The 13,704-nt window shown below is 49.1% G+C and overlaps 1 protein-coding gene across 1 annotated transcript; it reads left to right on the top strand.

Moving 5' to 3' along the window:
* Positions 1-2,290: 2,290 nt before the first annotated feature.
* LOC123947923 (serum amyloid A-2 protein) lies at positions 2,291-5,493 on the top strand. The gene is made up of 4 exons (XM_046014242.1): positions 2,291-2,337; positions 2,793-2,884; positions 4,670-4,808; positions 5,199-5,493. Exons 2-4 carry the CDS (start codon positions 2,797-2,799, stop codon positions 5,359-5,361), a joined length of 390 nt encoding a protein of 129 aa, XP_045870198.1. The 5' UTR covers positions 2,291-2,337; positions 2,793-2,796; the 3' UTR covers positions 5,362-5,493.
* The last annotated feature ends 8,211 nt before the right edge of the window (positions 5,494-13,704 follow it).

Here is a 13,704-nt window from a genome sequence, read left to right as displayed (position 1 = left end):
CCTCAAATCCTGGCTTTTTTTAATGCATCAGGGTCAACACCTTGCTCCGCCTCTCAGCTAGTATTCCTGCCTGTCTCCCTCAAGAGGCTTCCCTTCGAGGAGATGATGGGTGCGGGGTCTTTGCTTTTTGTGTTTTATTTCAATTTTCAACAATTTGGGATCTCTCTTCTGTGTGCAATACTTGTAACAATGAGATTTCTGTATTAAAAATATAGGTTGTATTATTATTCAGGTATGGCAAGAAACAGATCAGGAGGGGACTATCATTAACAAGGTAGTATTTTACTCCCAGATCCCAACAGAAGGGGGCACCCATGTCATGGGGAGGGGATGGCAGCACCCAGGGATGCTCCCAGGGAAGGTCAGAAGGCAGAGGGAGTGAGGTGCTAAAATATGGATGAGAGCATTTTTTGTGGTTTCCGAGGGAAGGAACGTGAGGGCGGGTGAGCAGGCTTAGGGTTGACAAGCTTCCTTCTTTTTCTATTTTTCTATTTTGTCAAATGACATGTATACATTTGGTAAAATGCATCTGTGAAAATGAAATCCATTTTGGGAATGTGTGGGGACTGTCTTCATCATGTGTTTTGTTCTGTGTAATTTCTCTATTTCTTCCCGTACCCACGTTGGAATTTATATTTTCCCAGAAATATGTTTACTTTATCCAGGTTACCAAACGTAGTATCACATATTCTTTTCTTTCTGAGTCAGGGATTTTATACTACTTTTACCTTTCTGTGGTTCGTTTTTCTGTTCTTGGGGATTTATAATGATAATTCTATTGCTATTCTATGTCTTTTGAAAATTCCTAATAAACTCCATCCATCTCTTTTTCTGTTGCTTCTTGGGAAAGATCCTAGAGCCAGCTACTGTGAGGTAAAGTACCCAACTACTTTACCATTGGGTTGCATTTATCCATTATTTATCCCTTTATTAAGGTGTTTTTATTCAATATTATATTTATAGTCTTTCCATTTGATTCTTCTTCAAAATTGATGGTTCCTTCTTTATATTATCTTTTACCCCTTTTGAAGATATTTATTAAGTGCATTATGAGTTCTCCCTGGGGCAAGTCAGCCTAGAATGTGTGTGAGTGTGTGTGTCGCATAAATTCTAACATGTATGACACCCAGTGGATTTAACATGGTGGGGGGTGGTAGCTGGGGAGAGGGCAGGGTGCTGAGTGGCCTGAGGGCAGCGGGTGGAACACAGCTGTGCAGGATGGAGCTACTCTTTGCTGCCTGCAGATCATTACCCTCCTTTACTTCCTCCTTCCTGGCCCTGCCCTTCCTAAGCTTTCTCTGGTGGCTGTAAATGCCAAGCCCTGAGGGTGGGAAGACAGCGTGGAGAGGAAGAAATCAGCAGGAGCTGACATGTCCTACAGCCTTTGTTTCTAACCTGGCCTCGCCCGGGCTGGGCACTGACTCCGCTCTCCCCCATCACCCCTCACCAGCCCCTGCAGAGCTGGGCGGACACTGCTGGTACTTCTGTCTCATAATGACAGGGAGAAGACAGTAACCCTTCACGGTAAGAAAATACAAAGAGACTTCCCACCCCCATCATTCCCCCATCTGGAACCCCAGCTAAGCTGCAAATTCACTGAACAATACTCTCACTCCAGGAAGAGATAACTCGAAGTTTGGTTGAAGTGAGACAGAAACCCCCCACTAGATAATCCCGACCCAGGAACCGGCTTCCATAATGCACGTGCTCATGGGCTGAGCTGGCTGAGCAGTGCTTCACTGGACCTCTGAGCTGAAAGTTTAGCAGGAGCTCACAGATTGGGGCAAGGACCTCCCAGGGCACCCACGGGACTCGACGGGGCTCACCAGTCCATTCTGAAGTTCAAGAGCTTTGGGCATGAACACAAAGGGTGTCATCTCTTATTTCTGGCACATCTGCCATCTGGCCCGGCAGGGACCAGCCTGAGGAAGTGAGCAGGGAGCAAGGTCCTGGCTAGAAGAGCCCTCGTCTACCTAACCACACACCTTCCAGGGGTCGGCGGGCCACCCCCCTGGGGCTCCACACCACTCCTCTCCACGGCCCCTCCAGCTCTGAAACCGGGACCCTCCTCCAGAGCGCCGGCTGCCAGCACAACCAGCCAACCTGTTTCCTCAGGATTGCACAACCGGGAATTGACCTGTGGATGAAGAAAACCACCGTTGTCCCGTAAGTTCTCCTTTGCAGGTCTCTAGGGGCCATGACCTGGGGAGACTTTTCCGGGCACCAAGTCTGGTTTTTCTTCTCTTCCCATGAGCCCAGCAGGGAGGGCTCAGTATAAATACCAGCCACCTCTCCCCAGCAGGCAGGGACCAGCAGCTCTGCTCCACCAGAACTCAGGTGAGGGGCTACTCCAAGGAGGGACCGGATGGAAGAACAGACTCTCTTTTCTCTTTCCCAACAGGATGTAGATCCCTTTAAAAATAATAATTCTGCTTTGTATTTGTCCCACACGAGGAGGTCTGTGCTTGCAGAGTGGCACACGGTAGACCCTGTGGATGATAGGGTGTTTGGTTGACGACAGGCTGCTCTAGGCTGGGACAAGTTGGTCCCAGCTGCCCTGTTCCCCCATCAGTGCCACTGGGGACCTCTTAGCCAGCCTGGGGTCAGGCTGAAGGGTTCAGCCCTGGGGACTGTGGTTCTGAGTGAGGACCTCCTGCAGTGTTTCCTGCGTGGGTCCGGAGAGTCTACTGAGAACAAAAGGAATGGACACCAGGCTCCGTGTGACCTGGAAATCCCCGAGGGGGGTGCGGATCCTGTCCTTGCCCCCTGACCCTCTCCTTCCTTCATTTCAGCACCATGAAGCTCTTCACGGGCCTCATCTTCTGCTCCTTGGTCCTGGGGGTCAGCAGCCAATGGTATTCATTCATCGGTGAGGCTGCTCAAGGTAAGGTCACCGGACGGGGGCAGCATCCACGGGCCACTTGGATTTGCCCTGAGCACTTGCAAGGGCTCAGCTACTGCGTTAGGTGTGTTGCCCTATGTGGTAGAATGTGCCCGGTGTTTGGGGAGCTCTTCATCAAACAGATCGAAAGGCACAGGGTTTGTGTCCACCTGTGACTGGAGAAGGAGCCATCATCATTCCCAGCTGAAGTGTCGGTTTGACTAGAAGACACAACATGAGTCTTGAGATGGCACAGAATTTCCTGCAGACAAAAGGCACAGTGTCTGATTAAAGCTGTCCCTCCTCCTTCTCCTTTCCCTCTCTCCCTTCAGTCAGCCCTTCCCCCTGTTCTTCCTCCCTCCCTCCCTTCCACTCTTCCTGCCATTTCCCGTTTGACTAATTTACAGACACCTCCAGTTTGGCTGTCCCTGATGCTTCCTCTTGTCAGCGATGCTGTCCCTGGGAGGTCTGTTTCCTCCCCTTTCCTGGCCCTTGACCTGAGCAAAAAAAGAAAGGGGAGGGGAGACTAACAACCATCTATCAAGCCTGCACTAGGAACTGGGCACCTTCATGCAATGGGCAGTGACCAGTTATGCTGGTTTGCCCAGGGCTGAGGGCTTTCCATGACCCCGTCAGTGCTAACTGGGAGGCTGCTGGGCCAACAGGGACACTTCTTCTCAAGCTGGGACAGGTGCTCTCTGACTCTGACTTCAGGACCCCTTGGTGAGGCAGGCATCTTCCCTACATGAAGGGGAGGGAGCTGAGGCTTAGAGCAGCTGAGTCCCAGGTCAGGGACTGCCATCCTGGCAATGGGTGGCAGAGAGGCTAGAACCCAGCTGTGCAGGAGGTCAGAGCTCTGGCCAGGTAGATGTGTCTGAGTGTCACTTCCCAAAGCTGGGGGGCTGTCAATCTCCACTGGTGTTGGACTGACTGGGGGAGCATCTCAGTCCCCTGACGCCTGAGATCCACTCCTGAGAGGTTCAGGAAACCAGCCCGGGGTGATCTGGCCACCAGGATATTCAGAGACACCCCAGTGATGGCCAGGGCTCTAGCGCGTGCTTCCTCAGGCTGTCCCTGTCATCTGAACAGTCTATTCAGGGTGTTGTCAGGATGCCATTTAACACTCAGAGCGACACAGTCATGTGCCCTCACTCTGCAAGAACGGATTTGCTAGGCCTCGGGGCAGTGGCGCTGTGCTCCTGGGCCTTTCTCAGAATCAGACTTCCCTGTCCCCTGGACCTCACCCTGTGCTTCACTCTCCACCAGTGCTTCCCGGCCAAGGGTAATCTTGTGCCTGGGGACACGGGCCGATGCCTTGAAACATTTCTGGTTATGAGCCTCGGGGCATACGTTGCCCGCATCTAGCGGGAGAGGTCAGGGAGGCTGCCTCCCATCCTGCAGTCTCAGAACAGGCTTGAGCAACAGAGAATTATCCGGCCCCAAATCTCAGTGGTGCTGAGGTTGAGAAAGGCTGTTTGATAACTCCTCTTTCCCCCTCTTGAGCAGCTCACATAGAGCCCTCCGTGGATGGAGCACGGAGATAGCACAGGGACAGACACACAGGTGCAGCCTGGCTGTGCCCCGCCCCCAGCACCCTCCCTAGGGATGCCTGGAGGAGCCAACTAGGAGGAAGCCTGTTGTTCTCAGCCTAGGGTGCCCAAGGGTGCTGGGAGCGCAGGCAGAAATCTTGAGTCGGTGGGAGATTGGCCGTTCCTTGGTTCTTCCCTACGGTGTGCCACAGGCTCTCTGTCCACCTGATATCCCTGTTGCCTTGTCCTTCTCTCGCAGGGGCTTGGGACATGATGAGAGCCTACTCTGACATGAGAGAAGCCAATTACAAAAATTCAGACAAATACTTCCATGCCCGCGGGAACTATGATGCTGCACAAAGGGGCCCTGGGGGCGCCTGGGCTGCTAAAGTCATCAGGTAACAAGGTTCCCGGGGATGCAGGGATGGCCTGGCTGTGCATGGCAGCCTTAGAGAGCCAGGAGGGGTCAACCCTAGAGAAGATTCCTGTAGAGACGGCGGCGGCTCCTGGTCCTCTTGCCCACCCTCCCCTCTGTGCCCAGTGTGGGGTCTGCGTGGCTGGCAGAGCCAGAGCAAGGCCAGTGGGAATGGGGGACTCCCGCCCTCCTGCTGTGGGCAAGGGGACCAGCCTGGGCTGACCTGGGCTGTGCGTGGAGCAGGGTCCGTGTTTCAGCCCCTCTGGCCTGGGCTCCTCTCAGCCATCCTTCAGAAAGAGAAGGGATTGGTGGGGGCGGGGGCCTGTTGCTCAGCAGCCCCTAATGAATCTCCACCTGCCTTCCTCCATTCCAGTGATGCCAGAGAGCATTCTCAGAGAGTCACAGACCTTTTCAAGTATGGAGACAGTGGCCACGGAGTGGAGGACTCGAAGGCTGACCAGGCTGCCAATGAATGGGGCCGGAGTGGCAAAGACCCCAACCACTTCCGACCCCCTGGCCTGCCTGACAAGTACTGAGCTTCCCCTTGGCTCTGCCCTGGGGAGGTGGGCTGTGAGGACCCTGGGGACAGGGACACCAGTCATTGAGTTCTCTGTCCCCAGAGGCTGGTGGAGGGCACCTAACAGGTGTCTAATAAATGCTTAATGCGACTGACTGTTGAAAAGTGTGTGTTACTCTTGGGTATAGGAACTGCTTGTTTGCTCCCCAGGAGTAAAGGATGGATACCCCCACCCGGAGCGGGCAGAGCCTGGGCCCCTGTGTTTGATGTGGTGGGGAGGAAATCTCAGTGTCACACAGGACAGACCCCTGCACCCCGCCCTCCCCAGTCAGACCCGCTCCCCTGTCCACGCCCCTCTGGTTGCACTTGTGCTATTTCAGGTCCTTCTGTGTCCAGGTCCCTCACTGCTGTCCATGGTGTCCTGTCACTTTCTCTATCCTCAGGGTCTAGTTCCCTTTGTCTTGCTCCTCAGTGGTCTCTGTCCCTGGGGGTAGAAGACTTAGCAATGGGAGGATGGGCCGGTGGCATCCTGATCTGGCCACTGTCACCTTGATCTTCTGTTGGTTTCTCGGCATCACCTTCAAATCCATTGAAAACCAGTTTCTGTCCCTGCCTTCTAAGAAACGTGTCCAGAGCCGTTTTTCTCTGCCTTATTTCACTGCCTTACTTCAGGCCTCCGTGGAGACGTGATGCCTCCTCCCTGGTGATTCTTTCCTCACCACTTCTGCCTTAACCAGTTAAAACTGGGGAAGTGATAGTGAGGAGGGAGCAGGGTGGAGAAGCCCCCTGTATCAGCTGGGGTCCAGGCAGGAGATAGACACCAGGTAGCCGTCTGAGATGGCAAATAACAGAAGGAGTGATTAACTGGGACATGAGTAAACACTAAGGGGTACAGGATACACAAAGCTGAGCTGTGGATCTTGTTGGAAACTCTGTAGCCCACGGGATGGCCCATGAAGATTGTTGGGTGTCACAGGCCACAGCCCAAGAATAAGGACTCCCCCACTGAGGTGCCGGAGGACACTTGGCAGGAAACTCTGAAGGCGGGCAGTTGAGTTGGGAATGTAGCTGAGCTGCTGCAAGCTCCCTGGGGGGGGGGGGGGGGGGGGGGGGAGGGGAGCAGCCCACAGCGGTCAAGGGAGAGGCTGTCCAGATGCCAGAGGACAGGGTGCCAGGGGCGGGGCTCTGGGTTGAACTGTGTCTCTGCCTCTCATTCATATGCTGAGGCCCCCACCTCCCCCTCCACCCCCCATGGCTGTCTACTGGATTAGAAAAGTAACTGAGGTTAAGACAAGTCCTAAATGTGGAACCTGGTCTGATAGGATCAGGGTATCTTTAAATACCCGGTACTGGAGATCTTGCTCCCTCCTCTCTGCCCCTTGAGGACACAGCTAGCAGGTGTCCATCTGCAAGCCAAGAAGACAGCTCCCACCAGCTACCAAATTAATTTGACCTTGATCTTGGACTTCCCAGCTCCCAGAGAGAGGTGAAATACATTTCCGTGGTTTAAGTCACTCAGAATGTGGTATACAGTTAGGCTCCCACTTAACACAGGCAGAGCGCTGCAGAACACCCGGGCAATCCAGGGGAGAATCACAGAAATTGTCAGGAATCCTCAGTAGTACACCTAGGAAACTCCCTCTGGTGAGTGGCCGTCAGGGCGCTGCCTTGAGAACAGCACCACTGAAGCTTGGAGACCAAGCTTCCAGGACCTGAGGGGCAGGTCTTTCTTCCTGCTTGTCTCTCCAGCGCCCTCTACTGACAGAACTTAGCACCTTGCTCCGGGCCACAAGGGAAATGTGGGCAGGGTCCCGCTCCAGCATCGGAAACAGGACAAAGAAAGGTGAATATGGAGCTCAAGTGTATAAATTGGTGACTGCCCGTGCCTCCTCTCTGAAAGAGAAACTGATGAGAACTCCTAAGGGAAGAAGATTAATGATACAATCCCTAGCGGAAAGACAAACTGCATTTGTGTGTGGAGGACATCCCTATAAAATGGTTAGCCACAGGAACCCTTAGATGGACAGCACGGACAGCAGGGCAGGTGCGGGCTTTGCCTTGCCTGAGACTTGGTCTGAGAGGGGCGAGGCTCTGCCGAAGAAGGCGGGGGCGGGAGAAACAGGTGCAGGGCACCCTATGGCCATCGCTGCTGAGAGCAGGCTCTGGGCACTGGGAGAGATGACGGCTCAGTGTGGTACCATCTGAACTGACCTAACGTGAACATATGGGCCGTCGTTAATACTCTTTGGCCCTGCCTTACTCCCTCCTCACAGATATCCCTTTCTTTATGCAGATCTGACTTTCCACCCCGATCATTTCCCCTCCCTCTAAAGAACTTCTCTTACTTTGTGCCAGGCAGGAGTATGCCAACAGAGTTCCTCACCATGTTTTCTGAGAAAGTCTTTGTTTCTCATTCACATTTTTGTAGGATAACTACACAGGTCCGAATTGCTGATGGGGGTGTTCTCGCCAAGCCCTTTAAGTGTTTCACTCCACCGTCTTGTTTGCAGACACCGAAGGTAAAGTAGATGGAACAGCAGCTGCACCAAAGTCAAGCGGGAGCAAGTGGGGGTGGGCTGGAGCCAATGTGGGGGGGAAGGGTGAAACCCAGAGGGAGCAGAAGCATCTGCTCTGAAGGAAGAAACTTCAGGAGAGGAGGGACGGCACCTGAGATGGAGGACAGGAACCAGCAGGAATCCAGTTGTACCGACTGTTGTGCCCCGAACCCAGGGACTGCTCACCCTCCGTTGCGTTATCCCTTTACCGGTCTGTCTTTAGGGCAAGTAGGCAGGAAACCCACCAGCAAAAAGCATGTCTCTCTTACTGTATGTGTCAGCCTCTATCCTCCGTACCTGTCAGCTAATACTTGTTTAGTAAATGTTTGTTGAAATGGGTGAAAGAAGCAGAAGTATTGTTCGAAAGCTGACAGACCTGGGAGGCGTCTTGGAATTGCAGAGTACGGACGTGTGGTGCAAGGTTTCATCTGGAGAATGTGCTAATGAGGTACTTTGGGCGACCGTCGAAATCTACATCAAAATCTGCAGTAAGATACTGGGGAAATGGACACAATTTTACCTCGTCATAGAATATACATTTAATTTTCTCTAAGAGTGCCTTGTACTCTCTGCACCCGGCCCTCCTGGCCCAGCCACTGCCTTCCCTCTGTCCTCAGTGGTCTCTCTAGCAGACCCCAGAGTGCCCGAGGGTCCCTTCTCCTCCAGCCTTGGTCTCTTCTGCTGGGTCCAGAGGGAGAATGGGACGAGAAGGTGGTGATCTCACCGGGCTGCCCTTTACCTCATCATCGGCCCTGGGGCTCACGAGATCTGGCTGCTTCTTGGATGCTCTCCCAGGATGTGGGGTACGTGGAGCCTCTTGGTCCTCAGGTGTGGGACAAGGAAGAACTTCACCGTACAGTCTGCTCTTCAAACTTGGGTGCGAAGGGAGCCCTTTCCCAATTCTCTGATTTCCCAAGTTTGGTTTTTGAAATCTCTAACTAGGGCTCTAACTAGGGGAAAGACAACTCGGGTCTTTTCTGAGAAGATCTTGTGTGGTATGCACACTTCATGATTTATGGAGTGCCGTCAAGCCATGCTGTTTAAAACATGTTCACAAAGCCTCCCGTCAATGACTCACTTGTGCCTTTGCTGAAAGAGCCTGGGAAAGTGCCAAGAGCTCTGGGCTGGCCAGAGGGCCTTGTTCCCGGAATGATCTGACCTGGGAGGGAGCCGCCCTGCTCAAGGAAATTCCCTTAATCCCCTGAAGGCACCCATTTAGGAAAGTCCAAGTAATCTAACACCAGGCCTTTCAAAACCTCCTCCTATTTGCACCGTTGGGAAAGATGCTTGCAAAACTCATCAATCCATCCATTCACTCGTTCATGGCCTACTGAATGAGCTCCCAGAATGTGGCAGGAACTGAGCCGGCCCCGGGAACATAGCAGGACATGGCACAGAAGAGATTGGTGCTCTTGTCCAGGTAGCACTCTCCCGAGAGAGCCCTTATTAAGCTATGCATATTTTCTATAACTGAATTAAATGATAGTGTACATTTACTGGTCGATGTGCTGTCCTGTCGCCAAGTTCAGGTGGCAGGTGCATGGCAGATGGGGAAGAACCCACGTGCCCCTCCCAGAAGACCACACTTGAATTTCAGCTTTGTCACTGCCTTTGGGGTGGAGAAGAGTAGGAACAAGAACAAATGCTCATGAGAAGTTGTTCAGGGAAAAAGCAGAATATCAAATGACAATTATTATATCCCCATATTTGCTTATGGATTCATATATGTACATACATTTAGACAATAGACCAGAAGCCAGACGGGAAGGTTCTAGGAGTTCCTTCCCGCCCTTCCCCAAATCCAGGCTGATGAAATTAGCACTGCTTATTCTTTTTCTCCTTATACTTATTTTATATTTGGCACATTTTCTTTAGTAAACATGCCCATTCAAGTAGGGCTCATTATCTTGAGTATATTCTAAGCATTCTCCTAGGCGCTGGTGGTTAAAGGTGAGAAAACCAACAACCCAGTTCCTGCCAACACTGGGATTCCAGTGTTGAGATGGGGGAAGCTGCAAATGTCATATAATGTGCATGTATGTGCCTTTCTCTCTCATCACACCCCCCAACAACACAATGTGCAAATGCATCCATACGTATCAACAGCGATTAATAAAGACTAGAATGAGATACACATTGGTAAATGTGTCAGGGTCCCCCATGAAAGTCTAGAATGGATGGTAAGAGGAAAAGGATGTTGCTGGTGTCCATATTCCACATTCCATCTGTTAACAATCCTATTCTGATCTTTTCTCTCCCATATGATTTTCTCCTAGGCTTGCGAACCAGTATTATTTCAGAACTTGGCCTTGAAAAGGACAGGCCCTACTAATCTTCTGTGAAGGAAAATTGCTCACTGCAAGAAAGAAGAGTTGCCCTCTTCTCCTGGCGGTGCAAGAATAGGATAGGATAGGGGTGCCTGGGTGGCTCAGTGAGTTAAGCCTCTGCCTTCGGCTCAGGTCATGATCTCAGGGTCCTGGGATTGAGCCCCGCATTGGGCTCTCTGCTCAGCAGGGAGCCTGCTTCCCCTCCCCCCTGCCTGCCTCTCTGCCTACTTGTGATCTCTCTCTGTCAAATAAATAAATAAAATCTTTATAAAAAAAGAATAGGATAGGATAAAGTTATTATCCTGTTATTGTTATATAAATATGTACACATGTTATATTCTGTATATAGCATATGTTCCATGTAGATGTAGATGTATACATATAACAATATAGACATATAACATATACATGCTATGTTGTCTGTAACATACACATATATGTGCACGTAATATATACAAACAATATATGTAAACATATATAAAAAATATATACAACACATACAAGCACTCCTTTGTCAAAAGTAACTTTCATGCATACAGTGCAGGATAATAACAGGATACGTCTCCTGTGCTCCATCCCAGGACCCCGGGATTAGGACCTGAGTTGAAGGCAGACACTTAACTGACTGAGTCACCCAGGTGCCCCTGGTTTCTTTTTTTTTTTTATATATTTTATTTATTTATTTGACAGAGAGAGGTCACAAGTAGGCAGAGAGGCAGGCAGAGAGAGAGGGAGAAACAGGCTCCCCACTGAGCAGAGAGCCTGATGCGGGGCTGGATCCCAGGACCCTGAGATCATGACCTGAGCCGAAGGCAGAGGCTTAAACCACTGAGCCACCCAGGCGCCCCCTTGGTTTCTTATTTTTAATCATTTTTTTCTATTTGGTTATTTCCAGTATAGAGAAATGTGGTTGATTTTTGGATCAAGTGTTGGGTTCCATTATCCGATTCCCTTATTAATTCTAGTAGTTTGTTGATTTGTGGGTTTGGGGGGTTGATGGTTATACTATCTGCAAAGAATGACAATTTTATGTCTACCTTTCAATCCCTGTTATCTCTTCTTTCTTTTTCTATTCTAGATATTTTCCACAGCTTCCAGAACTATGATAGAAAACAGTGGTGATAGTTGGCAATCTTTGCTCATTCTACATCCTCAGAGAAATAGATGACAAGTTTTCCATTAAGCAATATGTTTTACTATAACTTCATTGGATACATTTAAGAAAGTTACCTTTGATGTTTAGTGTCCTAAGGATTTTTTGGAACCATGACTATGTCTTCAGTTCCTCAAATTATTTTTTTATCTATTGAGATGATATTATTTATCTTCTTTAGGCTATCAATTGACATAATATGACTACCTTTTCTACAATGATTGATATCATAGTTTTGACTTCTTTGTGCAATCCAAGAAAAAACTACAGTCAATGGTGACACATTTTTCACACTCAGATCTGATTCGTTAACACTGTATTTCATTTTGAATTTTTGTGTCTTTGAAAACAAAAAGGGGCTATTGTTTTATTTTCTTGTATTGCCCATCTCTGGTTTTGGGGTCAAGATTATTCTAGATTCTTTAAAATGAGCTGTACAACTTCATTTTCTGTTTTTGTTTTTGTTTTGTTTTGTTTTGTTTTACAACAGCTTGTATAACAGAATTAAGTGTCCCCTAAGATCATATCACTTTCCTGAAGAACATGTGGCCTCCCAGTAGATCCTGGGAGGAGAGATGTTATCTATCTATCATTTCAAATTATCTGATATTTTGGGGCTTCTTAAAGATGACTATGTCTCCTTGCAACAAAAAAAGTATCTAACTTTCATAAATACCTTTGGGTGTTATCTAATCTAAATGAACACATGGTGGGGCGCCTGGGTGGCTCAGTGGATTAAGCCGCTGCCTTCGGCTCAGGTCATGATCTCAGGGTTCTGGGATGGAGTCCCGCATCGGGCTCTCTGCTCTGCAGGGAGCCTGCTTCCTCTCTCTCTCTGCCTGCCTCTCTGACTACTTGTGATCTCTCTCTCTGTCAAATAAATAAATAAAATCTTTAAAAAAAAATAAATGAACACATGGTGTGTCACTGTAAATTGATTAAATTGAGATCGGAGATCAGTGACTCTGTATTACGTCCAACCTTGAACCAGAAAAGAGGACCCGGATGAACCTTTTGGGTCTGCACAGAGAGTCTGTCTGTCTCAGAACTGGCTCTCACCAGCTCAGAACAATCCTGCTGAGGAGCCTTCAAGCTGAGAAATGCTACAGCCATCGGAAGATCGGGTAACTATGGGGTTTTGTGTTGTGTTGTCCTTAGTGTGGCTGATGGCTGTCTTGGGGCTTTGTCAGATGTCACTGGGTGGGCATGCAGGGATGCAGGTGTCCTCTGACCTGTGAGCCCCCAGCGATCGGCTGAGAGGAGAAACGTGGTAGATCTGTTCTCTTCAGTGATGCTTTAGGTCTGGTAGTTACCAGTGTTGGGCGAGAGGCAGTGTGAGGAGCCCAGAGCAGGAACCACCCCCTGCCTCCGCAGGTTGTCTTGCCCCGAAGTTGGGGGAGCTGCTGCCCCCTATCGGTTAACCGTGGAGGTGAAGGTCCTGGTCGCAGGAAGCTCAAAGGGGCTGTCCCAACATGTCCTTTTCTGATGGATGCTTTCTGCACCTCCCCCCACCCCTGCCATGTTTGTTTCCTCGGGAAGAACACGCAGCGTGTGATCAACAGCGGACACAGGAATGTAATACTTTCTTCCATATCCGAATGTGATATTTTCTTTTAACCCCCAGCGTGCATTGAAGGATGGGGAAGAGACTACAGCCACACCTTTGAGTCTAAGCTGAGCCCTTCAAGGATTCCCCAGAAGGAAAGAAAAAAAAAAAAAGGAAGCAAAGCAAAACTTCCCTTTACAGAAGTGGTAGCTGTTAAGGAAAATTCTCCAGCTTGAGAGAAAAGTGAAATATATCTCATAGTGTTTGCGAAGATAGCTAAGCCATAAATTATGTCTCTGTACTTTGAGCAAAGACATCAAATAGGTTATGGAAATTGATCATCAGAGGGATGAATGAGATAATGATCACCTTACAATACAACTTGATATTGAAAAAGAAACTACAAAAAAGAATTAGTGCTTATCAGGGCTTCCTGGTTGTAGAGATTACTTAAATAAATAAATAAATAAATTTTTAAAAAATTAGTGTTCCTCAAAGGATATCATCTAAAACTTAAAAAAAAAAAAAAAAAGCAAGACGTGAACATCTTTGGTGGGGAGCATTATTTTGTCTCTTATACTGATATACTCCGATATACTCTTACACTGATATACTCTGATATACTCTGTTAAGAGCTTCTTGACTTAAGTTTTTTTTTTTTAAGTTATTTTTTTAAAAAAAGGTATTCTTGTACTGGATATAGTAATTTTTTTAAAACCAGCAATATTTTAAATCGTACCTGAATTGTAGCCTCAAAGGCTACGTTGCCCACAAATGTTCT

Source organism: Meles meles, chromosome 8 (assembly GCF_922984935.1).
Source record: "Meles meles chromosome 8, mMelMel3.1 paternal haplotype, whole genome shotgun sequence".
Taxonomy (NCBI): Eukaryota; Metazoa; Chordata; class Mammalia; order Carnivora; family Mustelidae; genus Meles; species Meles meles.
Note: the sequence above shows the minus strand (reverse complement) of the source record. Positions and strands in the feature narration are given on the sequence as shown.